This window comes from Lathyrus oleraceus, chromosome 5 (genome assembly GCF_024323335.1).
Source record: "Lathyrus oleraceus cultivar Zhongwan6 chromosome 5, CAAS_Psat_ZW6_1.0, whole genome shotgun sequence".
NCBI lineage: Eukaryota > Viridiplantae > Streptophyta > Magnoliopsida > Fabales > Fabaceae > Lathyrus > Lathyrus oleraceus.
In genome coordinates this window covers 427,707,122-427,733,438 of record NC_066583.1, presented here as the reverse complement: position 1 = coordinate 427,733,438, position 26,317 = coordinate 427,707,122, and the positions used below count along the sequence as shown (strand labels likewise).

The 26,317-nt window shown below is 36.5% G+C and overlaps 3 protein-coding genes across 3 annotated transcripts; 1 reads left to right on the top strand and 2 right to left on the bottom strand.

Moving 5' to 3' along the window:
- Positions 1-341: 341 nt before the first annotated feature.
- LOC127081141 (uncharacterized) lies at positions 342-3,865 on the bottom strand. Its single transcript, XM_051021424.1, has 5 exons — positions 3,177-3,865; positions 2,901-3,027; positions 2,520-2,798; positions 2,312-2,413; positions 342-833 (listed from the first exon to the last, which is right to left on the bottom strand). Exons 1-5 carry the CDS (start codon positions 3,863-3,865, stop codon positions 342-344), a joined length of 1,689 nt encoding a protein of 562 aa, XP_050877381.1.
- A 1,848-nt stretch (positions 3,866-5,713) lies between these two features.
- LOC127081140 (uncharacterized) lies at positions 5,714-7,719 on the bottom strand. Its single transcript, XM_051021423.1, has 2 exons — positions 5,825-7,719; positions 5,714-5,747 (listed from the first exon to the last, which is right to left on the bottom strand). Exons 1-2 carry the CDS (start codon positions 7,717-7,719, stop codon positions 5,714-5,716), a joined length of 1,929 nt encoding a protein of 642 aa, XP_050877380.1.
- Positions 7,720-25,391: 17,672 nt separating this feature from the next.
- Positions 25,392-26,021, top strand: LOC127081139 (uncharacterized). Its single transcript, XM_051021422.1, has one exon. It carries the CDS (start codon positions 25,392-25,394, stop codon positions 26,019-26,021), a length of 630 nt encoding a protein of 209 aa, XP_050877379.1.
- The last annotated feature ends 296 nt before the right edge of the window (positions 26,022-26,317 follow it).

Sequence of the window (26,317 nt, the reverse complement as noted above, 5' to 3'; positions counted from 1 at the left end):
ATCGACTGGCATTGAGGTCAATTTATAAAACTGAAGAAAAGAACAGATAGCGTCCGTGTCACCGACCCCTAAAGTCAACATAGAAAAGTCTATAATAATATTTAGCCTTGCATACACCGACTCTAAAGTCAACAAAAAAGGACAATAACGGGTTGCAACATGATAACCTCACTCGAACAAATTTTTTCAATCCACAATATCATATTTATGGTAAAACATTTGGAAACAATTTTAAACATTCGTGAAAGTAACTACAAAAGTTCTACCCACATTAACTTTCAAAAAACATACACAAAAAGTAATCACATCCGAGATTAATTCGTTATACTAAAAGTACAAGATCAATCTTCATCTAATGATTGATCATCCAAATCGTCATCATAATGATGAGAATGTGATACAAAAGTTGAAGTGTCAAATTTCTTCATCATAAATTCCTTCCAAGCATTCATCTCCATCTCCATCCTTTGTGCAGTCTCGGTAGTAGCTTTTTCAGCCTCGGTAGCAGCTCGCATTGCTTCGTTAGCCTCTTGTAATTGGGTCGTTGCAGCCTCGGCAATTTGTTCAGCTCTAATTCTAGCTGCTCTTTCAGCTTCTAATGACATCCCAAACATAGAGTGTTGAGGAGTTTGAGATTGTTGGGTAAAACTTTTTGATCCACGTTTTAGATTAATAGCTAAATCTGCAGCGCCATAAACCCGACCACGGTTACGGCCCCCAGCAGCCTCTGTCCATAGCTGATTTACACGCTCTCCATCTAACACTTGAACAACCTCTCCATTCCCTTCTTCAGTTGGCTGAAGTTCTGCATCAAACTTCTCTTTAAAAGTCTTCTGCATAATAGAAAAAGTAAGGAATATTTAACAGCAAGATAACACAAGCAATTGTATCATTCTTATACAGCTATGCCAATGAAACTCAAAATGGTTATGCCCCATATCTATCTAAGAAAAGTCCCATATCTGCCAAATGGCTATGCCAATGAAACTCAAGATAACACAGCAAGTTTAAAGTCCCATATCTATCTAAGAAAAGAATCAATAATAATAATAGTATTTGTGCGCTGTCTCATGCATTGTCACTATAGAAATCGACACATCCACGTTGTGCTCAGAAATCTAATGGGACTGATAATTATTTTACCTAAATTGTCACTATAGCAAACAAAGATACACATCACTAGTGTTCATACTCATTCGAGTTACTGAATGTTGCACGTGAAGTTGCTTTTGAATGTGAAGGTGTGCCTAAATTGATTAAAGACGTGGGATGTTCCTTACAAAATAAACCAATTGAAGAATGGAAAGTGTCGTTAGATAATCTTAAACATTAGTTAATATATATTTATCCATATAAAGTGACAATGCATTAGTTAATATATACAGTAATTATAAAAGTACAGGCTCACTTTATCATAAAAGTACAGTAATTATATACATTAGTTAATATATATCTATCCATATAAAAGCAGCAACAACAGGACAGTTTATGGGACTTTAAACTGTTTTTCTGTAATAATAGTTAATGGGACTTTAAACTGTTTTTCTGTTTGAAAAGCAGGCTCACTTGAAAAGCAGGCTCCTATTTTGAAAAGCAGCAACAACAAACAGTTTATGGGACTTTAAACTGTTTTTCTGTAATAATAGTTAATAAGTAGCACCTGCCTTCCAACCTGCAGGTATTGTGAACCGTGATCCCACCCAATTGGACCCAACATTGCTACTCACTTGAAACCTCAATCGGATTTCATTTTCAAACTGATAGCAGGAAGTAGGAATTTCAAACTGATAGCAGGAATTTCAAACTGATAGCAAGAATTTCAAACTGATATCAAACAGCACAGCAGGAATTTCATTTTCAACAGAACTTTCCTTTTCAAACTGATAGCAGTCCTGACTGTAGAATTACAGCTTTCTATGGTCACTCTAAGCATGTTGATAAACATAGGACTTGTGCTATTATATCTAACTTACATTAGACTATAAAAATGGATAACTAGATCCTTTTTGGAGAGTTTAATTTGATTAAGTCTGCTTCTGAAAAACAAGGGGTAAACATATATATTTTAAAACTACTAATATGTTTAACGATACTATAATTAATATCAACCTCCAAATAAGGTGGAGTCAGAGAGCTAAAAGCTCTTGGTTGATGGAAGGAGATAGAAACTCCAAATACTTCTATCAAAAATCCAGTCAAAGAAAGAGAAGAAACTTTACGAGAACAGCGCCATAAGGAATACATAACAGCTACATAATATGTTTCAAGCATGGATGCAAATATTGATGCAGTAAAATTTACGAGAACTTACATAAGTAGATGCAGCACGACTGTCAACCCATTCACCATTTTTCCTCTTGTGTGTTTTTAAAAATAACTCATCGGGACGCAGATCCCTTTGAAGTTCACGTGACTACAAAAATCAAATAATCCAATAATCAATACAGAATACGAGTAAAACTGTCAAGATATAAAGAATCTTCATAATAATAATAATTTGTTAGGATTTTATTACTTACAAGTTGAAGTGCAACATCAATATGAGCCTTACGGCCTGTGGTGTGGACTGCTCCGCCTCTTGCGGAAGCTCGATTGGTCTTGTTTTGAGAAGACACAGCCAAAAACTCGGTCTTTTTCCAATAAGTTTGAAGTTCAACCCAAGCATCATCACCAATCCATGAAGGTCGCGTCCCTTTTCTCCTCGCCTTCCCCAACATGTCGTTTAATCGTTTTCTTCCTTTTTTTTCAAATGCGCTATAGACAAATGCATGATCGAAAGGATCCCACGAAACCTTCTCCTAAAAATAATTAAAATCACATAATTAATATTAATAACCAATTAGTTACTTTTTTAAATATAATTTGATCAACTTAAGTGACAAAAGTCAATAAATACTTACTCCAAACAACTTAAACCAATCAGCTTTCATATCGGGATCGAGTGCAGACCAATGATGTATAGGTTTATAAAATTGTTTGCGTATCGCATAATTAATGGCACCAGCAACTTCTTTGGCAGGAACTAGCCTACAAAATACAATAATAAAACTACTAAATTATTAAGAATCATATGGATAGTAATATTCTCAACTTTCTTAACAGGTTATATATATTTTAGACAAAATACAATAATAAAACTACTAAATTATTAAATTATGAGAATATATATGACTTACCCAGTACCAGATGGTTTTATAATAACTTTCCCATTCTCATCTATTGTTGGCACAAGAGGGGTAATAGTTTCTTGACCCACCGCCTCATCCTCATCAGCATCCACATCTTCCTCCTCTGCCAAATTTGAAGGGCTAGCCATTGTTTGAAGGTTTATACTTTGAGGGCCAGCCATTGTTTGATGGCTTAAAGTTGGAGTAGGCATAAAACTGAATTTCTCAGAGGTAGTGGCATGAACAGGTACTACAGTTGGAGTTGGTGTTGGCATCGACGATGCAGCCTGCACAGACGATGCTGCCTGAGCTGGTGTTGGCATCGACGATGCAGCCTGCACGGGCGATGCTGCCTGAGCTGGTGTTGGCATCAACGATGCAGCCTGCACACATGATTTTTTAGAAGCTGATGTTGGCATTGATGATGCAACCTGCACGGACGATGCTGCCTGAGTTGGTGTTGGCATCGACGATGCAGCCTGCACAGATGATTTTTTCGAAGCTGATGTCGGAATCGATGATGCAACCCGCACGGACGGTGCTGCCTGAGCTGGTGTTGGTGCCGATGATGCATCCTGCATAGACAATGTTGTTTGAGCAGGTTTCCTAACGATATGCTTCTTGTTAATTATGCGATTTCGTTCTTCTTGAAGTTTTCCTGGTGCTAATACCTTAGCTTTTCCACCTCTTTTAGTCATTTGTTGTCATAAAAATAAAAGGATTAGTCAGTCTCACACTCTTAACATTATCATAACATTATCAAATGCAGTTTCTGATAAAATTAAAAGTAAAAGAAAAGAAACAATGTTGTTTCTGATAACAAGCAGTAAACTCATGTAATCATATGGATCTATTAACAAGCTTTGTGGGATAAGAGTTAGTTTTTCTTTATTACTAGCAGCAGACCGTCGGCAGTAAAAGACTAAAAGCAATATAAAAAACAGCAAAACTAGAAAGAGAAACTAGAAAGAAAAGAAAATTTAGTTCTGCTTCACCCTTTTGTTTCTATTTGAACCCTCATTCACGTCACATCACGCTTATCTTCATCAATGCCCTCTATCTGCTTCACTAGTAGAGCAATCAAAAATCTCTTCAAACACATCTAATTGTGACATGTCACGCAAACAAGATATTGCTTCAATTTCTACATTGGGTAGCGCCGGTAACATCCCATCAGATTGATAAGGTACTTCATCCTCTATGTTGTCAATCTCTACGCGACCCCTTGGTTTTGTGGTGATTGCCGCACACCATCCACGCATATCTCTACACATTTCTGGATATGGGACATAATACACTTGTCTTGCATTTTGCACAAGGATGAAAGGATCATAAGGACGATAACGTTTATCCATCTTAATATCCACAGTTTTATATTGTGGGTGAACCTTTGTGCCCGTATTCCTTGTTGGATCAAACCATTCACAATAAAAAACTGGAATCTTATGCTTCAGACCAAAGTAATCTAGCTCAAAGATATGTTTGATTATTCCATAAAAATCAGTATTTCCTCCTTCTGCAAGACCTTTCACGTGCACACCACAATTGCTAGTTTTTCTACCTTTGCTCCATTCTTCAGTATGAAACTTGTACCCATTGATAAAATACATGTTCCATGATATGGCCATTGATGCAGGACTGCGAGACAAGGCAATTATATCTTGGTTAGTAACTCCATTTGTCTCCTCATTTACATATTTCTTCAGCCATATGGGAAACTCTATATGTATGCGCCCAGATGAATCTTCTATATCTAGAGAGTGGTTCTCTAAGAATATGCTGAAATAAATCACACGATTCATAAGTAAATATCTATTATGATATGCATCAATAATTTGATTGAATATATTATGATGCACACTTACTCAAGATATGGTTTAACCTCATCACAATTTATCAAGACATGCACATGTGAAGACTTCCATTCCTTATCAGATAGAAAATATTTTCGTGACTTCCCACTTGGTCGACCGCCACTTTGTAGAATGGACATTGTAGGTAGAATGTCATCATTGTCTAAATGAGGTTTGTTACTAAGATTTATGGTTGGCAACAAACGGAAAGAGTTGAAATAATGAGAGCAAAAGTAATTTGTCTCGCGATGTATATAATCACTGCATATGGAACCTTCAACTCTAGCCTTATTTGTCACTGCCCTCTTTGAGACTCCCATAAATCTGCACATTCAATCATTCCACGTTTATTAATTTATGATAAACATGCAATAACTTAATAAAATCAACCACAACAATTACCTTTCGAATGGATACATCCATCGGTACTGTACTGGACCACCTAGAATTGCTTCTTTGGCAAGATGGATTGGAAGATGCTCCATTGAGTCAAAGAAACCTGGTGGAAAAATCCTTTCCAACTTGCATATGATAATTGGAATATTCTCATCCAACTTAATTAAGTCGTCCATCCTCAATGTATTGCAACAAAGATCTTTAAAGAATCGACTTAGCTCAGTTAATGGTTTCCAAACCAAATCTGGCAATGAATGGAATGCAATTGGGAGTAAACATTCCATGAAAACATGACAATCATGGCTCTTCATCCCATGCACCGTACCCTTTTCTACATTGGCACACCTACTGAGGTTTGAAGCATAGCCATCTGGCATTCTCAATTCCTTAAGCCATTTACAAACCAACTTGGCTTCAGATTTGGTTAGAGTGTAACTAGCCTTTGGTTTACCATTCTTTCCGTTTTCTAAGGGTTGGAGCTCCAAGTCCCCGCGAAAGCATAATTTAGCCAAGTCTTCTCTTGCCTTTTCATTATCCTTTGTTTTATCCTTAACATTCATGACAGTATTAAATATATTATCGAAGACGTTTTTTTCTATGTGTATCACATCGAGGTTATGCCTTAACAAGTTATCCTTCCAATATGGGAGATCCCAAAAAATACTTCGCTTTTTCCAATTGTGATCCACTCCATACCCTTCGAATTCTTTCCATTTCGCCTCCCATTCAATTTCAGTAACTTTTGGAAAATTACTTATTACCGCCCATATATCTTTCCCTGTGGAAATGGGAGGTGGCTCATTGGTCACAACCCTATTTTTTAGGAAACTTCTTTTACTCCTTCTGAAGGAGTGATTAGATGGCAAGAAACGACGATGACAGTCAAACCAGGAATTCTTATGGCCACTTTTCAAGGTGAAAGCATCAGTGTGTTCCATACAATGAGGGCATGCCAATTTACCTTGTGTTCCCCATCCAGATAACATACCATAGGCTGGAAAATCATTAATTGTCCACATCAAGCAGGCTTTCATGATGAAGTTTTGTTTTGTAGATATATCATAGGTCAATATTCCATTGGACCACAATCGATGTAGATCATCAATCAATGGTTGCAAGTAGACATCTATCTTTAATTTAGGGTTTTTAGGTCCGGGTATGAGGCATGCCAAAAACAAGTATGGTTTGGTCATGCACATTTCAGGGGGGAGATTATACGGAGTAACTATTATTGGCCAACATGAGTATGGAGAAGCAGACGCTTGAATGTAAGGAGTAAAACCATCTGAACACAGACCCAACCTTACATTTCTGGGTTCCCTAGAAAAGTTAGGATATACACTATCAAAATGTTTCCATGCTTTTCCATCTGACGGGTGGCGAAGGATGTTGGAACTATTTTTGTTCATGTGATGCCATCTCATTTCACTTGCCGACTCAGTTGATGCATACAATCTTTGTAATCTGGGAATGATTGGGAAGTAGAACATTCTCTTCACTGGGATATCTTTGTACTTTCCCATGCCAGTCTTGCGAGGAATGAACCTAGGAGCATTACAAAATTTGCACTCTGATAGATTGCTATCATCCTTGTAATATAACATACAACCATTCTTACAATAATCAATCTTCTCAACCTTTAGCCCTAACTTAGATACCAACTGTGTTGCTTGGTAATAGTTCTCGGGCAAGCATTTTTGAACTGGACATACACTTTTAAGCATTTGTGCAACAAAATCTAAACCTTTTTGTGGTACATGCCAATTAGACCTAATTTCAAGAAGTTGAGTAGATATTGATAATATTGATTGGGTAGCTCCCTCATAAATGGGCTTGTTGAAAGATATCAACTTGTCATAAAATCGTTTGGCATCTTCGTTGGGAAACTCATCCTCCGTATATTCCTCAACTTCTATGTTATCATTCACGTGAGAGAATACTCCATAAGGCCTAAAAGCATCATACACCATCTGATTCATTGCCTCAATTTGGTCATCATGATGCACATGCTCACTACTATTTGAATCATTCCTTGTATTAACATTGAGCTCTACTTCTCCATGTTGAGTCCAAATCCAATAGTCTGGTTGAAATCCATCTCGATACAAGTGAAGTCTAACATTAGTTGGTGTTCTTATCTTGAGACACTTGCAATTTATACACGGACACCTTATCCCTCCCTCAGATTTACAAATAGGTTGTTTCAAAGCCCTCTTTACGAAGTCTTTAACCCCGCGAACATACTCTTCTTTCAATCCGTGTCTATTGGAATATACTCTATCGTACATCCAAGTACGATCCATTTTCTATAAGGCAAACAATTAACTCGTCAACCACTGAAAATTAAAACATATATTAGACAAAAATGAATGGCTGATAAGTTCCTAATGGGTATTAGGAGAAAATCAGATAACTTCCTAATGGGTATTAGGAGAGAATAGAATACATGCATTCCAAGGGATTTTTATTTTATTTTCAGTGCTTCAAAAATTAAACATGACGAACATACCAAATTTTAATACTATTGTACATTATTATTTCAGACCGTAAACAAAATTGCTGCACAGATTTATAAATCTATTAAACTGCTGTATATTTTAACAAATCCAATAAGCTATTGTACTCACTTCCTGAAATCTAACTAAAACAATGTAAGCCTTAATTCTTAGTTTATTTTTTAATGTAAACCGAACCAAAACTACATGTTAATGGAAATAACTAACAACTTGCAGTATGTAGTCACTATATAGACTGTCATGTACAGTAGTACCAAATTATTACCATGCCAACACAAATCAACATACAAACCAAAACAAAACTTCTACCTACAAACATACGCAACCAAAACGCATAAGGTAGCCGATACACAAAGCAACCGCCTCGAAACCAGAAAAAAAAACACAACACTGGGACAGTGATCACAACAACAGAATAGAACTTAATTCGAAATATAAACAAAATCTATGCGAATCAAATGCCACAAAGGTGAAAGGTTATATCCCGATGCTAGAATTTCATTTACAACATAACCAATTCGCAATCCAAGGGAAACCGAAAAGAGAAAAACACAACATAGCCAATGCGTGTTCGAAATCAAAATAAAGTTCAAAAATTTGTAAATCATACACTTAGCTCGAACTATGAGTTTAAACAAGTGGTAACCACAATCAAACAATTCTCTTATAACAATTAGAGTTAACGGTGCCGACAAAAACTAACGGTAACTATAACCAAACCGTCTACGCAAACAGAGCCGTACAGTGCAAAAAGAAGAAACAAAATAGATTATGATTATTTACAATGTTATTCCAAAGATAAAAAAACCAACACTTATTCTGAGATAAAAGTTAAATTTGTGAAGAAAAAACACTATAAATCAGAAATGTGTATTAAACATAGTTTATTAGTCATAATTTTGGATGGACCAAAAAAATCCTAAAGATGTAGGATTCATATTGCCTCAAGAACTGATTCTATCTTAAAACTGTCTTTGGACTCCAAACCTGATTTTAACACTCAAATGTATTGCTCAATTCATTTTCATCGAAACATGAATCACTCCAAATTCAACTAAGGGTATGTTTGACTTCACATTTGGAACACCCAAAATTGATTTTAACATGTTTGGTTGCTCTCATGTAGAACTGATTTTTCTTTCTATAACATACTGTAAAACATACTGTAAATCACTGTAAAACATACTGTAAATCATGTAGAACTGATTTTTCTTTCTTAACACAGCTCAACTCACTTTTGCAACAATTTATCTAAAACATACTGTAAATCACTTTTAGCCAGAATTACTTTTACAGAATCAATTCAATCAAAATCAATTTTCTTCACGGCAGAACCAAATACACAGACGAACTTTAAACTAAAATTGATTAATTCAAATTAGTGGAAACATACAAACATACCCGTAACCAAAACACAGAGACAAAAGGTTGAATAAACTATTTCTTCAACTGTATTCCATAGCATTTGAGAACGTCTGTACATAAAAATTCATGGATAGTAAATTGAATATGGAATCAAATCATGTATATACCGAGAAATAAAAATTAAAAAGGGAATAAGCATGTAGTCCGTTATGTGAGGAATTGAATTGGAACCTGGAGTAATCAGAGAGGGGGATGAAGAATATGAATCAGAATCGGAAGACTAGCGATGATGCTTGCGACGTCGTTTGGTGTGGGAGTGAGACTTGGTTTTTTTTCGGTTCTTAACGGAGTCCTTGTCGCGGTCTCGACGATTACGGTGGTGACGCCTGCGACGGTGAGAGGAAGAATCGAAAGAGAGAGAGGAAGAATCAGATTAGGGTTTTCGTTTTGTGAAATGAAATGGAGGGAGAGTGAAAAATGACGAGGGAAAAGGAAAGAGGGAAATAAGCTGATTTTTGGTACGAAATAGAAAATTCCATAGAGTCCGCCAAGCGGACTCTAATTAATAAATAAAATACTTAAACCTTAAATATATATATATATATATATATATATATTATAGATAAATCAATGGAAATTGTATATGTTATAAGAATAGAGTCGGCTCAGCGGACTCTAAGTAAATAAATACTAATTAAAAAATAATGCTACTAGATAGAGTCGGTCTCACCGACTCTAAATAAATTAATCAAACATTCTTCAAATATAAAATAACAAGTAGTGTCGATTTTGCCGACACTGATAAAAAAAATAACTTGTCTTACAAGTGTACCTAGATAGAGTCCGTTAGTGTAGGCTTAGCCGACACTAATAGTGTCCGTGTCGGTGGCCGACTCTAAACTAGGAGGCTAAAATGACTTATTCTAGTAGTGTACTATGTTAAACAAATACATTAAGTAGCTAAGTAATATGTATATGTATATGTGAGTTTAATTCAAAGCCATGCATTTGGAGTATTTCAACCCATCCAATAATGTTCAAAGAAAACATAGCTCTTTTTCCATGTATCCATCTAATAGGTTTCATATTTCTAATAAAAGTAGCTCTACGTTATTTTCACAATTCGTTTTGTTTTTCATAACTTTAACCCATCTTTGTCTATATAAACTGTCATTTTCTTTATTTCTATTGATCATGGTCATTTTTTTTATAACCATATATCATGATACCAACACATTATAATTTAGAATCTTAGATTAAAAAAAACTCAAATGTCAACACATTACAATTTAAGTCAATAAAATTAATGGTAAAAAAATATAACAAATCAATAATGTTAATGTTATTATTTAGGATCTTATTCAAAATAATAACATTTAAAAATCAACAATGTTAATGTTATTATTTAGGATCTTATTCTAATAATTTCAAGTGATGTTTATGTGTACTTAAGTAATAGAATTATAATTTGGCATGAAATATGGTTTCTGATACTAAGTTCATGATATCATATCTAGATATCATAATAAAACTAAAATTTAAATTAATTCATCTCTAAAGAATTAATTTATAATAGAAAGAGTGTAACTCTATATAAAAAGTCTTCAGAGACTTTGTGTATTTCAAAAATAAAGTCTTTTCAGTATAAGGTCCAAAAAAGTAGGCTCATTATCTATTGTATAATTGAATCTAACTTTCTTAATGTAATAAAAAGTAATAGTACTAGTGTAAAAAAAAAGTAATACTGCTTGGCAAATATTATTTTGTAGTGAAAGCACGTGCTTTAACAATTAAAAGGTTGTCCAAAAATAACATATATATAAACTAAAAGTTATTTTATGTATGATAGAAAAACATTCAATAAGTAAAATTAGTTGTGATTTCATTACATGAGTTGAAATTTGTTGACATAGACATGTAATGCAAAAATTTAATGGGTACATTTCACGTAATACTAAATAGCTAGTTAGTTAGCAAATTCATTTAACAATGCACTACGCTAATTGCATGATGGTGGTTTACTAGTTGTATTTTATGAGTCTTTAGGGTGTTGGGAATGTTGTGAGCTTGGCATACAAATATAGAACTTCAAAGCTTAAATGAAAAAAAGAGTTTTTCATGGAATATAAATTTCATCCTATTAATTGTGGATAAATTATTTTCATATTTAAGTTCTTGAATTATATTGTCTTTTATATATAATAAGTTATTTAAGTCATATGAATATTTTTCCATCATTTTAATTGTGATGCTCTTTTTCTATTGCATTTCTCATTATTTTGTAATTCATGTCAGTTAAGGTGTCTAGGTAGTAATTTTATGCATGATTGTTCTTGGTAAACTTTGAATTTTTTAGAATATTCAGGCGGAAATTATTGCAAAAAATTTAAAGTATCTACATTAAATTTTTTATTATTTATTGTATTTTTGTAAATATTTGTCAATCTTATTTTGATTTTGTAATAAATCTAAAATAGATAAGTTTTTCTTTGCAATTTCTTTGTTATTAAAATGAGTGTCATAAGATATTAAAAATCTTTTTTTATTGATTGCTTAGTAATAGAGTTTATATTTTAACATTATCATAATATAATGTAACTAATTTGAAATATTTTTAATATGACCATTCAAAAATGAATGTTAAAAAAAATACAAACTAAAGGATAAACACTTTCGCAACGTAATTTCAAAAATATTAAAAAAAAATATCATAGCCAATATGATTTCTATCACCTTCATTACCATATATTCATAAAATCTATTGATATTCATTATTATCTTTATGAGACAAAAAATTAATTTTAGTGATGGGATAAAAGACAAAAATTTCAATGAATCATAAATGGTTTATCAAAAAGGGAATTTCAATAATCTCTTATTTGTTTTGTAGTTTTCTCATCCGCATATTCATTTTTTTTAGTGTTTAAAACATATATTTATGTATAAATAAAAGGTATAAAATAAGTAAATCATTCTAGCAATGTTGATTTGATGTAGCAAAAAATAGTCACCTTAAGAAGGCTACTATGTTAAACAAATACATTAAGTAGCTAAGTAATATGTATATGTATATGTGAGTTTAATTCAAAGCCATGCATTTGGAGTATTTCAACCCATCCAATAATGTTCAAAGAAAACATAGCTCTTTTTCCATGTATCCATCTAATAGGTTTCATGTTTCTAATAAAAGTAGCTCTACGTTATTTTCACAATTCGTTTTGTTTTTCATAACTTTAACCCATCTTTGTCTATATAAACTGTCATTTTCTTTATTTCTATTGATCATGGTCATTTTTTTTATAGCAACATATCATGATACCAACACATTATAATTTAGAATCTTAGATTAAAAAAAACTCAAATGTCAACACATTACAATTTAAGTCAATAAAATTAATCGTAAAAAAATATAACAAATCAATAATGTTAATGTTATTATTTAGGATCTTATTCAAAATAATAACATTTAAAAATCAACAATGTTAATGTTATTATTTAGGATCTTATTCTAATAATTTCAAGTGATGTTTATGTGTACTTAAGTAATAGAATTATAATTTGGCATGAAATATGGTTTCTGATACTAAGTTCATGATATCATATCTAGATATCATAATAAAACTAAAATTTAAATTAGTTCATCTCTAAAAAATTAATTTATAATAGAAAGAGTGTAACTCTATATAAAAAGTCTTCAGAGACTTTGTGTATTTCAAAAATAAAGTCTTTTCAGTATAAGGTCCAAAAAAGTAGGCTCATTATCTATTGTATAATTGAATCTAACTTTCTTAATGTAATAAAAAGTAATAGTACTAGTGTAAAAAAAAGTAATACTGCTTGGCAAATATTATTTTGTAGTGAAAGCACGTGCTTTAACAATTAAAAGGTTGTCCAAAAATAACATATATAAACTAAAAGTTATTTTATGTATGATAGAAAAACATTCAATAAGTAAAATTAGTTGTGATTTCATTACATGAGTTGAAATTTGTTGACATAGACATGTAATGCAAAAGTTTAATGGGTACATTTCACGTAATACTAAATAGCAAGTTAGTTAGCAAATTCATTTAACAATACACTACGCTAATTGCATGATGGTGGTTTACTAGTTGTATTTTATGAGTCTTTAGGGTGTTGGGAATGTTGTGAGCTTGGCATACAAATATAGAACTTCAAAGCTTAAATGAAAAAATGAGTTTTTCATGGAATATAAATTTCATCCTATTAATTGTGGATAAATTATTTTCATATTTAAGTTCTTGAATTATATTGTCTTTTATATATAATAAGTTATTTAAGTCATATGAATATTTGCCCATCATTTTAATTGTGATGCTCTTTTTCTATTGCATTTCTCACTATTTTGTAATTCATGTCAGTTAATGTGTCTAGGTAGTAATTTTATGCATGATTGTTCTTGGTAAACTTTGAATTTTTTAGAATATTCAGGTGGAAATTATTGCAAAAAATTTAAAGTATCTACATTAAATTTTTTATTATTTATTGTATTTTTGTAAATATTTGTCAATCTTATTTTGATTTTGTAATAAATCTAAAATAGATAAGTTTTTCTTTGCAATTTCTTTGTTATTAAAATGAGTGTCATAAGATATTAAAAATCTTTTTTTATTGATTGCTTAGTAATATAGTTTATATTTTAACATTATCATAATATAATGTAACTAATTTGAAATATTTTTAATATGACCATTCAAAAATGAATGTTAAAAAAAATACAAACTAAAGGATAAACACTTTCACAACGTAATTTCCAAAATATAAAAAAAAATATCATAGCCAATATGATTTCTATCACCTTCATTACCATATATTCATAAAATCTATTGATATTCATTATTATCTTTATGAGACAAAAAATTAATTTTAGTGATGGGAAGAAGAACGAAGAGAGGTGAGAAAAGAAATAGAGCGAAGCTTACCGTGGACCAGGAGAGAATTTTGCTCGAAGAATCATCGGAATTCGTGTAGAAGAAGGCTTCAAAACTCCTCTTCTCTTCGTCGGTATTTTTTCTTCCACATCTACTCACTTCATGCTAAAACCTCTAACATAGTTGTTATTCATTCAATATTGAGTTGGTATTTCGATTTCCACCGTAATGCATAACGAATTGATATTTGTTGAATGAGTGAGTCCGTCTCGATTACTACTTAGAGTATGCCATCGGAGCTCCTTGCATCTCATATTTCTCCATTTATGTTCGATCTGGTTTGAGTGCTAGGTTTTAAATTGGGAAATTGGGGATTTAGGTTAGGATCGATGTTTGTGTGTGTGTTCGATTTGTGATGCTCACCAAGGTTGGGTTAGATATTTCTTGTAGAATCTGGTGTAGAAATGCATTTTGTTTGTTTTGATAAATGGAAATGGGGCTTCGGTTGAGAGGAAGATAAGAAGAGTTGTTTAAGAAAAAAAGTGCATCTGCTAGAAGCTTTATTCCACCTTTCTGTTTTCTATCTTTTATCATTAATTAAGGCAATTCATTGCCTTGAACATGGAGCCGTTAGTTACTGTCCCACGCGTCCCAAGATAGGACCCATGCGCCGCTTCAACTACTCGGTTACTGTTCCCACGCGTCATGACTTTGGGAAGGCCAAAGGCCATTAATGGATGTGTGCGCAGGACAGCTGTACAGCTGCTTGCCGTTTCGCTTCTGGAGTAATGTGTCGGACCCGGGTTTAAGGCCCGTATTCATCCCTTTGTGATCTTCGGATCACCCCTTTGATGGGTGGAGTTTTGGGCCTTAGGGCCCATTACAATTTTGGTTGCTTGGAACCATTCTGTTTCTTAGGGAGGTATATGTTAGGAGTTTCATTTCCTTCTCATTTCCCACATATTCATATTTTCCAAATATTTTAATTAAAATAACTATGACTAAATAATGACAGTAGAAATGTTCATTAGCTTGGTTTCAATTATTATTTTCAATTCATTTTTATCTCATTAGAATATTATAATTAATCAAATGGTGGATTAACGGTTAATGTAAACAAATAATTTACCTTATTTTCTAAAATAAATTTGATTTTGGTCCAATACCAAATAGTCTTTCTCAAAGTATATTAATTCTAAATAAATTCAAATTCACCGTATTTAAGTAACATTCTCTTAAAACTATTTAAATAGATTTTTGGATGAAAAGGAGAATAGTAAGCGTCTGCTTCACTATCTCTCGATTATTCGAATAATTGGCGTTCGCCATATTGCTTGAGTTTTCGTCATTTAATTAAAACCCTAAAAACTCTATAAAATTAAAATCACTACCTCACATTAATTATAAATTCTAAAAGCTTTATTTTAATAATTAATCGTTGAATGAAAAGGAGAATAGTAAGCGTCTGCTTCACTATCTCTCGATTATTCAAATAATTGGCGTTCGCCACATTGCTCGAATTTTCGTCATTTAATTAAAAACCTAAAAACCTTATAAATACAAATCATTTTCCTAAATTAATGTAATACTCAAGAATATATTTAAATTTTAAAACTTGGGATGAAAAAGGATATAGGAAGCCTCCGCTTCACTATTTCTCAATTACTCAAACGATTGGCGTACGCCACATCGCTTGAATTCTTATCACCCGATTAAAACAATAAATCATTCAAATTCAAATTATCTTCCTATATCAAATACAACATCTAGGAACATATCTTTTATAAATTAAATTTCGGATGAAAAAGAATGGGAGGCGTTCGCCTCACCATTTATCGAATAATTGAATGATTGGCGCTCGCCACATTGTTCAAATTATCGACTTCCGATTAAAATACTTTAAATAAATTTGGATAAGGAAATAGGTGGCGCACGCCTCATTATTCCTTGAATAAGCAAGTTGGAGGTGCACGCCTCACTACCGTGCATATTCAACTCCCGCAAACAAACTTTCAATAGTAATTCAAATGAAAATGGCAATAGGAGGCGTTCGCCTTACTATTCCTCGAAAGAATTGAACGATTGGTGTGCACCACATTGCTCAATCTTTTGTCGTTCTTCAAAAATATATCAAACATGTTAAACCTAACTTCTCGCCCCGTGTGATCGAAACCAAACAAAACATCAAACACATCAACTCAGCTTGTCACCCCCGCATGACCAAAGCTCTTTTAAAAAAAGAACATTGTTTAATCCTTCCTAATGCGCACAACAAACTAGTGCTTAAGCCTCCGCCGAGAGTAGACAAGCCGACCTTTAGCCTTTAGAACGTGATCTACACAGTCATTCATTAATAAAAAACACCAACCAAATCGTAGTTCCCCGAACTACGAGTGCTCTGATTTCCTTATTGCACCATAAGGATACGTAGGCACGAGATTGCGAGTCCTTGGCGAGCACAATAATAAAAAATCTCCCTTTTCCCCCTTTCTGAGGTTTCCATCCATCTCTTTTCAATATTTTTATCACTCGAAGAAAACAAATAACATAAGTTAACATTCAATAGAAAATTAAACTAAAAGGTCCCCGTTGAGTACAACGGACGTGAGGGGTGCTAATACCTTCCCCTTACGTAATCGACTCCCGAACCCGAATATGGTTGCAACGACCATTACACTATTTTCTAAAGGTTTTATCGATATTTTCCTATTCCTTCATCGGGATAAATAAAGTTCAGTGGCGACTCTATTCGAATTAATTTTTTCTGCGACCATCGTGAGGAATCGTATTTTTCGAGATGCGATAGATGGCGACTCTGCTGGGGACTAGCTCCAAGCAAGAGAGAGTCAAGCCTAACTTAGTCAATTTGCTATGAATGTTAAAATACCGCTTTTTATTTGCTTCTGTATATCTTGATGTATTATTTATGCTATGTAATATATTCTGCTATTGTGTTGGGTGATCTATGGTGTTTAACACATGTTGTGAGATAAGCTCTGCACCCGAGCTTTGAGAAGAACTTAGAACCCGAAGTTGTGTAGTATTGAAGCGAGGGGTGTACACCTCATTGGGACAATACGAGAACTCCACCTAGAGTAGATCTGTTCAGAATTTCCATCATAATATGGCTAGCCCATTATTATGAGGAAACGGTAAACATAGTCCATGACTCTGGGAACCTCATCTTAAACTGAAGTCAGTATTCATGATTGGCGATCGTGTAGTATTGAACCTAAGGTTCTACACCCTATTCAAACAATACGAGGATCCCACTTAGAGTAGACCGATTCAGAACTTCCATTTCGATGTGGCTATTCCATTATTGCGATGGAAGACTGAACTCGGTCCATGACTCTAAGTTCTTATCATGAAAACGGATAACCTTAGGAGCAATCCTTGATGTGTGGGGTAAAAGACATAGAACCGCTGTTAAGTTGAACCTTGTGATATATGTGAAACCTGGATCCCTGTCATTGCATAAACATCATATTGCATTCATTATGAGCATAGCAAAATCATTTACACACTTTTTATTTTCAGGGAATTTCAAAAAAAATCAGTTAATTAAGCGTTCAAGAACAAATGGAGTCAGGAAAGAGAAAAACATTCCAAATCAAAGCCAAAGTACCGTGTGTGAAGGGGTTCATTGCATTCAAAGATGGGTTGACTAATATCCGTCGAGACGCATTCACACTCAGATATGGGAAGATTCTACACTTGTTGTCGTACCGGTACAAAAGGATGCTATTACCGCACTAGCCCAGTTTTATGATCCACCACTAAGAAGTTTCCTCTTTAGAGATTTCCAGTTGGCCCCGACTTTGGAATAATTCGGAAGAATATTGGACTCTCCTAAGCAAAAGAAGGGACCATATAGGGGATTAGGTCAAATCCCTAAACCCGAAGAGTTGGCAGAAGTACTAGACATCCCAGTCGAAGATCTAACCCCTAACATCAAAATTTGGGGGAAGGTACAAGGAATTCCACAAGAGTACTTGGAGAAGACTGCTCAAAGCTTTGCTAAAGCCCAGAAATGGGAAGCCCATGATACTATTATGGCTTTACTCATTTTTGGATTGGTGTTATTTCCTGATGTGGAGAAGTTAATTGATGCAGCAGCGATTAGCGTATTTTGGGCCGTTAAGGTTAAGAATGAAGATCTAGTGCCCGCACTCCTAGCAGATGTTTATCACACCTTACATTTACGCTTCGAGAAGAAAGGGGGATTGATGTTATGTTGCATACCGCTCCTTTACCAATGGTTTGTCTCTCATGTGTTCAAAGATGTTGATACAATTGAAGGGATAGATGGATATGAGTGGTCTCAAAAGCTAGTAGGACTCACTGAAAATACCATTATTTGGTATCCTCATGGTTTGAATGTGGGAGATACAATTACTAGTTATGGAGAATTTCTGAATGTACCATTAATAGGGTCAAAAGGGTGCATTAACTACAATCCAGTTTTAGCAGTGAGGCAGTTGGGTTATCCTATATCACATATAAGCCAGATGACCAGTTATTAGAAGGTTTTGTGTTCCATGACATGGAGGATCTTGTTATGTTGAGAAAGGTTATTCAAGCTTGGGAAAAAGTTTGCTTCAGAGGACAAGACAAAGGAAAGGGTGTCATAGGGGATAGAGAACCCTATTATCAATGGGTCACCAAAAGAAGTCAAGAGATCAAGCTGCCATTCATCCTCGATCCTCCAACTCAACCTCCACCACCAGAACCCCTCCCTGTCTCCATGGAAGAAGTGGAAGTGTTGAGAGCTACTATAGCAAGACTCGGACAAGAAAATGAAGAGCTACAGACCAGCTTTCAGCAAGTTTCAAATGAAAGAAATGAAATAAAGTAGGAACTAGAGAGGAAGAAGGCTAAGCTAAAAGCGACTGAGGAAAAGGTCGATAAGGAAGAACACAAGAGAAAGAAGGTGAAAGTAGGCATGGAACAAGCTGACCACTGCCTAGAAACCATTAAGGAGAAGTTGAAACAAGTTGAGAAATAATGCCAAAAGAATAAGCGATGGTGGCTACGAGCTACAGAAGGGAAAAAGGAAGTTAGAGAGATATTGGAGGCTAAGATACACGATCTCACTATCTCTCTCCACAATGCTGAGACCCAAGCTGAGCACGAGCGCCGACTTAAGGAAAGAGCCCTTGAAGCTTCTCGAGTCACACCTACAACTTGGGCCGAGAAATGTCAAGAAGCAAAAGATGCTAGAGAAATTGCTCAACATTGGAAAGATAGATTCGAGGAATTCCATCAAGACAGTGTGATATGGCTAAGGGAAAGAGAGCAAGTCATTGAGGATTACGATACCTTCAGAAGAACTATCAATTTTATGCAAGAGGACAAAGATAAGTACCGTACAAAGCTTAACGGTTTGGTAGAATTCTGCAACTGGACGACCCAAGAAATGCCTTGGAGGTTGAGAGAGGCAGTGGAAGGATTGGACCAACATGGCCCGCATCCCGCTGTAATCCATTTTGTTATGATGTGTGAGGGGATGGTGAAGAGGTTCAAGTTTGAATTAGAAGAACTCATAACCCGAAAGACTGTTGTGTGATTCTTCTGTTTTTCTTGTATTCAGTTTATGCTTTCACAAAAGTTTAGTATTTGAGCTGTATCGATTTGGGCGGTTATGCCTTTGTACTTCGTACTTTAAACATTTGAATGGAGGAGGATGACCATCCTTTTTTATTTCCTGACTTTATGTTTTCTTCGAATGCTTAATATAACTACAACCGTGATGAAGATTCCCTGGAAATAGTAAATAAAAAAGCAGGACATTTTTTCATTTGCATGCATCTACCGTATCACATATTTCAGTTCAAAAAAAACTTAACCAACCTTTTGCCCTCTATCCAGTAACGCTGACTAATCAACACTGATACGAGACGCAAAGCAACTACAAGATGACGTTAGAGCAAGTTGAGGCTAACCAAGTTACCATGAGGACAGACATCAATGCGATCCAAGAGAAAATGGACCAACTGTTAGAAACAATGCTCGCAATTTCCCAGAGAGAGAGGGTTGTGGATGCAGAAGATGGGGCAAGGAGGAATGATAGCACATCAAGTTTGGTCCACCAAAACGAGAGCTTCGTCCACACCAAGAAGAGTCCGGTTCATATACCAGTAGGAAGCAAAGGGGATGGGGATCAGGCAGAGCCTTCTGATGCGTCTGCTTATCATGGATCCGAATTGGGAGATGACCCATACGACGCTTTCTATATGCCTGATCAACCGAAACCTAAGATGCTTCCAGATCCTGCTGCAGATAGACTTCGTGCCTTGGAAAAGAAGATCAAAGCTATAGAGGGAAATAATATCTTCGGCGCCTCTGCCATGAACATGTGTTTGGTATCAAATTTGGTCATCCCGACTAAATTTAAAACTCCTGATTTCGAGAAATACAAAGGACAGACTTGCCCAAGAAGTCACCTGGTAATGTACTTCAGGAAAATGGCTGCCCATACTGAAAACGACAAACTACTTATACACTGTTTCCAAGACAGTTTAAGTGGAGCTTCCCTAAGATGGTACATGAGCTTAGAGAAAGGTAGGATTAAAAACTAGGAAGATTTGGCTGACGCATTTCTCCGTCAATACAAATTTAACTAAGATATGGCGCCCGACCAAATGTAGTTACAAGGGATGGCCATGAAAGAAAAGGAGTCATTTAAAGAATACGCCCAGCGATGGAGAGAGTTGGCTGCTCAGGTAGAGCCACCATTGTCTGAAAAGAAAATGACTGGAATATTTGTGGACATGCTGAAAGACCCATTCTCTGATAGATTGGTAAGCATTGCAACGTCCGACTTTGCGCATCTAGTCACAATTGGAGATCACATAGAAAAAGGGTTGAGGGATGGAAAGATTCCAGGAGCTGTGGGAGCCCCTAGTGCACCGAAAAAGTATTATGGAGGATTCTAGAAGAAAAGAGAAGGTGATATGAACGTTATATCCAGAGGCTATAAGGGGAAGCAACAGGCTTCATATGGCCAAGTCGCCGCCGTGGTACCCATACCTTATCAACAACCCATACAGCAACAACAAATGTATCAACCACAACATCAACAACATCATCAACAGCAGAACACCGCGCCACCAATACAATTCAGGCCAAGGCCTTCAAGAAGGAAACTTGATCCTCTACCAGTACCTTATAGCCAAATATTCCCATATTTGCAAAAGGAGGGCCTTCTGACGTTGAGGGAGCTAAAACCGGCTGTTTTTCCATATCCACCAGGATATGATGCTAACGCCCATTGTGAATTTCACATGGGAGCGCCCGGCCATACCTTGGAGAATTGTTTTGCATTTCAAAATCGGGTACAAGACTTGATTGAAGCAAAGGCTGTCACCTTCACTCCGAGACGCCCGAACGTGAACACCAATCCCATGCCAACACATGGGGATGTTTCCATCAGTGCCATTGAGGAGAGTGATCAGGGTGAATTGATCCTTAAGGTTGAAGAAATTCAAACCCCTATCGGCAGGATAAGAACACAGCTGCTAAAGAGTGGTCTAATCCCAGAGGAGCTAGCTGATGAAGAGAACGATAAAAAGTTGAGGAATTTTATACAACAAATGTTGGATCAAGGCGAGTTACAGATAAATCGTCGTGTCAAGCTAAAGTGAGAGGAAGGGATAGTCGTGGTGGACATCCCTTATGATGAGGTTAATGTGGAAATCCCTATAAGCCCATTGGTGATAGAATTTCCAGCACCGTTCGCATATGAAGATGAGAAGGCGGTCCTGTGGATATATCAGCCCAGAGCTTTTAAGCAAGGGCAGGAAGACCAACCCTTGGTGATCAATGAACCAAACATCACTTCGATAGTAGGGCCAGCTGGAATGACACGTAGTGGCCGAGTGTTCACACCAAGGACTGCTGATACTTCTACAAAGGCTAAAGGGAAGGAAGTTGTTGTCTAGATCCCCGTTCCTAATCAAGAAATGCAAGGCATGCACTTGTCTCCTAAAGTTGCAGTCACTCGTGAAGAGGCTGAGGAATTTCTAAGGATAATCAAGAAGAGTGATTATAAAGTGGTGGACCAACTGAATCAAACACCTTCAAAAATCTCCATGTTATCTTTATTGCTCAACTCAGAAGCACACAGGAACTCGTTGTTGAAAGTATTGAGCGCAACACATATCACGAAAGACATAACGATAGAACAGTTTGACGATGTGATAGCTTGCGTAACCACTGGAATTTTTTTGGGGTTTAACGATGATGAACTGCCAGTTGAGGGAAAGAACCATAACAAGGCCCTACGTATCTCCTTGAAATGCATAGACACTATACTATCAAGGATATTAGTGGACATAGGTTCCTCACTAAACGTCATGCCGAAGACCACTTTGATAAAGCTACCAATGGAAGGGATGAATATGAAGCCCAACACTCTAATTGTAAAGGCATTTGATGGCTCAATATGAGCAGTGATAGGGGAGTTAATTTACCGATCAAAATAGGCCCAACTATTTTCAATATCACGTTCCAAGTTATGGACATACATACATCCCGATTATAGTTTCCTACTTGGGAGACCGTGGATTCACTCCGCAGGCGCCGTCACCTCCACTCTACATCAAAAGCTAAAATTCATTACAAATGACAAGATGATTGTGATTGGAGGGGAAGAGGATATCTTGGTGAGCCACTTAACATCTTTCCGGTATATCAAGGTGGATGGCGAGATAACCGAGACACCATTCCAATCCTTGGAAGTGGTAAATATAATGGTCGTCCAGCAGACGTTGGAGACCCCGAAATCAGGACCGTCCATGGCCTCGCGGCAAGGAGCTAAGGTTGTTATGGAAAGCGAAAATGCTCAAGACTGGGGCAAGGTGTTGGAAGTACGAGAGAAGCGAGACAAGTTTGGCTTGGGGTATGACCCGTCATCAAATGAAGCCGGTAACCAACACGAAAAAGAGCAGATTCCTTCTGTGGAGGTAACATTCACCATCGCTGGCCACATTTTTGGCAACCAGGTGGCAATGATCAATAATGAAGATCGTGAAGAGGGGGTGGCTAGTTGGATACGACGAGCCGCACCTAATGAAGAACTGACAAACTGGAAGGCTGTGGAAGTCCCCTAATTTTTTCAAAAGTAATTTTATTATTTTAGACAAAACCATGTGCTCTGCCCAAGGCACAATGGCGTGTTGTAGGGCCTCCTTTATCTTTTTCAAGAGTTTTTATATCATTAATAAAATGGCGATTTGCATTCAAATTTTTGTTCCTTTCCTTTCGTTTTTCTATTACAAAAAAATGGCATCAATTTTTATGCACGCACTTTCTAAATAAACTGCATAAATCATAACATGCAGAGACACCACCGAGACCATTGATAACGACACTGCTAGGGTCTGGCAGGGTTTTGATTGTCCAATCTACCAAGATGAAGACGAAGTGGGGGAAGATTGCGAACTCCCTGAAGAGTTGGCCAAATTACTCAGACAAGAAGAGAAGGTCATTCAACCACACCAGGAGGACGTAGAAGTTATCAATCTGGGAACAGAAGAAGACAAGAGAGAAGTAAGGGTAGGCGCCACGCTTCAAGACGCAGTAAAGATAAGATTGATATAGCTCCTCCACGAATATGATGATGTGTTTGCATGGTCATACCAAGATATGCCCGAATTAGACACTGATATCGTGACCCACAAGCTTCCCCTTAAAGAAGAATGCTCTGCCGTCAAACAAAAGCTAAGAATAACTCGACCGGATATGGCTCTCAAGATCAGAGAAGAGGTGAGAAAGCAGTTTGATGCCGGTTTCCTGGAAGTCGCTAAGTACCCACAATGGGTTGCCAACATTGTACCGGTACCGAAGAAAGATGGAAAGGTCCGCATGTGCGTAGATTACCGAGACTTAAACAGAGCTAGCCCCAAAGACGATTTCCCATTACCTCACATCGATGTATTGGTGGAAAACACAGCTCACTTCTCCGTATTTTCCTTTATGGATGGCTTCTCTGGATACAACCAAATTAAAATGGATCCCGAGGACATGGAGAAGACTACGTTCATTACCCCTTGGGGCACCTTTTGTTACAAAGTGATGCAGTTTGGATTAAAGAACGCTGGGGCAACATATCAACGTTCTATGGTGACTCTCTTTCATGACATGATTCATAAAGAGATTGAGGTGTATGTTGACGACATGATTTCCAAATTCCAGACAGAAGAGGAACATATCACTAACCTGGAGAAACTGTTTGCTCGTTTGACGAAGTTTAGGTTGAGACTTAATCCTAACAAATGCACATTTGGGGTTCGATCTGGGAAGCTTTTAGGCTTTATTGTAAGCCAAAAGGGAATTGAAGTAGACCCCGACAAGGTTCAAGCCATTCAAAACATGCTTGCACCAAGGACTGAGAAGGAGGTTCGTGGTTTCTCGGGGAGACTGAATTACATCGCCAAGTTTATCTCTCACCTTACTGCCACATGTAAACCAATATTCAAGCTTCTAAGGAAGAATCAAGGCGTGGAGTTGAATGATGACTGCCAAATAGCCTTCGATAAAATCAAAGAATACTTGCAAGAGCCGTCGACTCTGATGCCCCTTGCAGAAGGGAGACCTCTCATCATGTATTTAACAGTGCTCGACGAGTCCATGGGTTGTGTATTGGGACAACAAGATAAGACTGGTAGAAAAGAGCATGCCATATATTATCTGAGCAAGAAGTTTAATGATTGCGAGACCAGATATTCCTTACTCGAGAAGACTTGTTGTGCACTCACATGGACCGCTAAGCGTCTCAGGCAGTATATGCTAACTCACACGACTTGGTTGGCATCTAAAATGCATCACATCAAGTACATATTCGAGAAACCAGCTCTTACCGGTAGGATTTCCCGATGGCAGATGTTATTATCAGAATACGATATTTAATATGTCGCACAAAAGGCAATCAAAGGAAGCGTATTAGCAGACCATCTTGCTCACCAACCGTTAGAGGATTACCAACCTTTGAAGTTTGACTTCCCAGATGAGGACATCATGGTTGTTAAGGATGCTGAAGACTCCGAACTAGAGGAGAGTCTTGAGCCAAAAGCAGGTTGGACTCTCATTTTCGATGGCGCCTCAAATGCAATAGGCCATGGAATTGGGGCAGTGCTGATGTCTCCCAAGAATTTCCATCTACCGTTCACCGCAAAGCTTTGTTTTACCTGCACAAATAATATGGCCGAGTATAAAGCTTGCATACTAGGGTTGGAAGAAGATATTGAGTTAAAGATTAAGGTACTAGAAGTATTCGGCGATTCCGCTCTAATGATACATCAGATCAGAGGTGATTGGGAAACAAGACATGCTAACCTAATTCCATACCGAGATTACGTGCTGAAGTTACTCCCAAAATTCGACAGAGTCACTTTCTCTCATATTCCTCGAGAAGAGAATCAGATGGTAAATGCTTTAGCAACCTTGGCTTCCATGTACAAGTTAATATGGCCCAACCATCAGCCTCACATTGAAATTAGGCGTTTTGATGAACCCGCACATTGCCTGATGACAGCAGAAGAGCCAGATGGTAAACTCTGGTTCTTCGACATCAAACAGTATCTAGAGAAGCAGGAATACCCGGCAGAGGCCTCTAGCCTTGATAAGAGGACTCTCCGGAGGTTGGCATCGAAGTTCCTCTTGAATGGGGAGGTATTGTACAAGCAAAATTCTGACATGGTTTTATTGAGGTGTGTGGACAAGCATGAAGCTAATCAACTTATGAAGGACATACACGAAGGGTCCTTCGGCACACATGCAAATGGGCACGCCATGGCGAAGAAAATCCTAAGGGCAGGTTACTACGGTTAACGATGGAAGTCGACTGTTATCATTACACCAGGGCATGCTACAAATGCCAAATCTATGCTGACAAAATACATATACCGCCTACCCCGCTAAATGTTATAGCATCACCTTGGCCTTTCTCTATGTGGGGCATCAACATGATCGGGATGATAGAACCCAAAGCATCTAATGGGCATAGGTTTATCTTGGTGGCCATAGACTACTTTACCAAATGGGTGGAAGTCGCATCTTATGCGAATGTCACGAAGCACGTAGTCGCCCATTTCTTGAAAAACAACATCATATGTCGATATGGGATT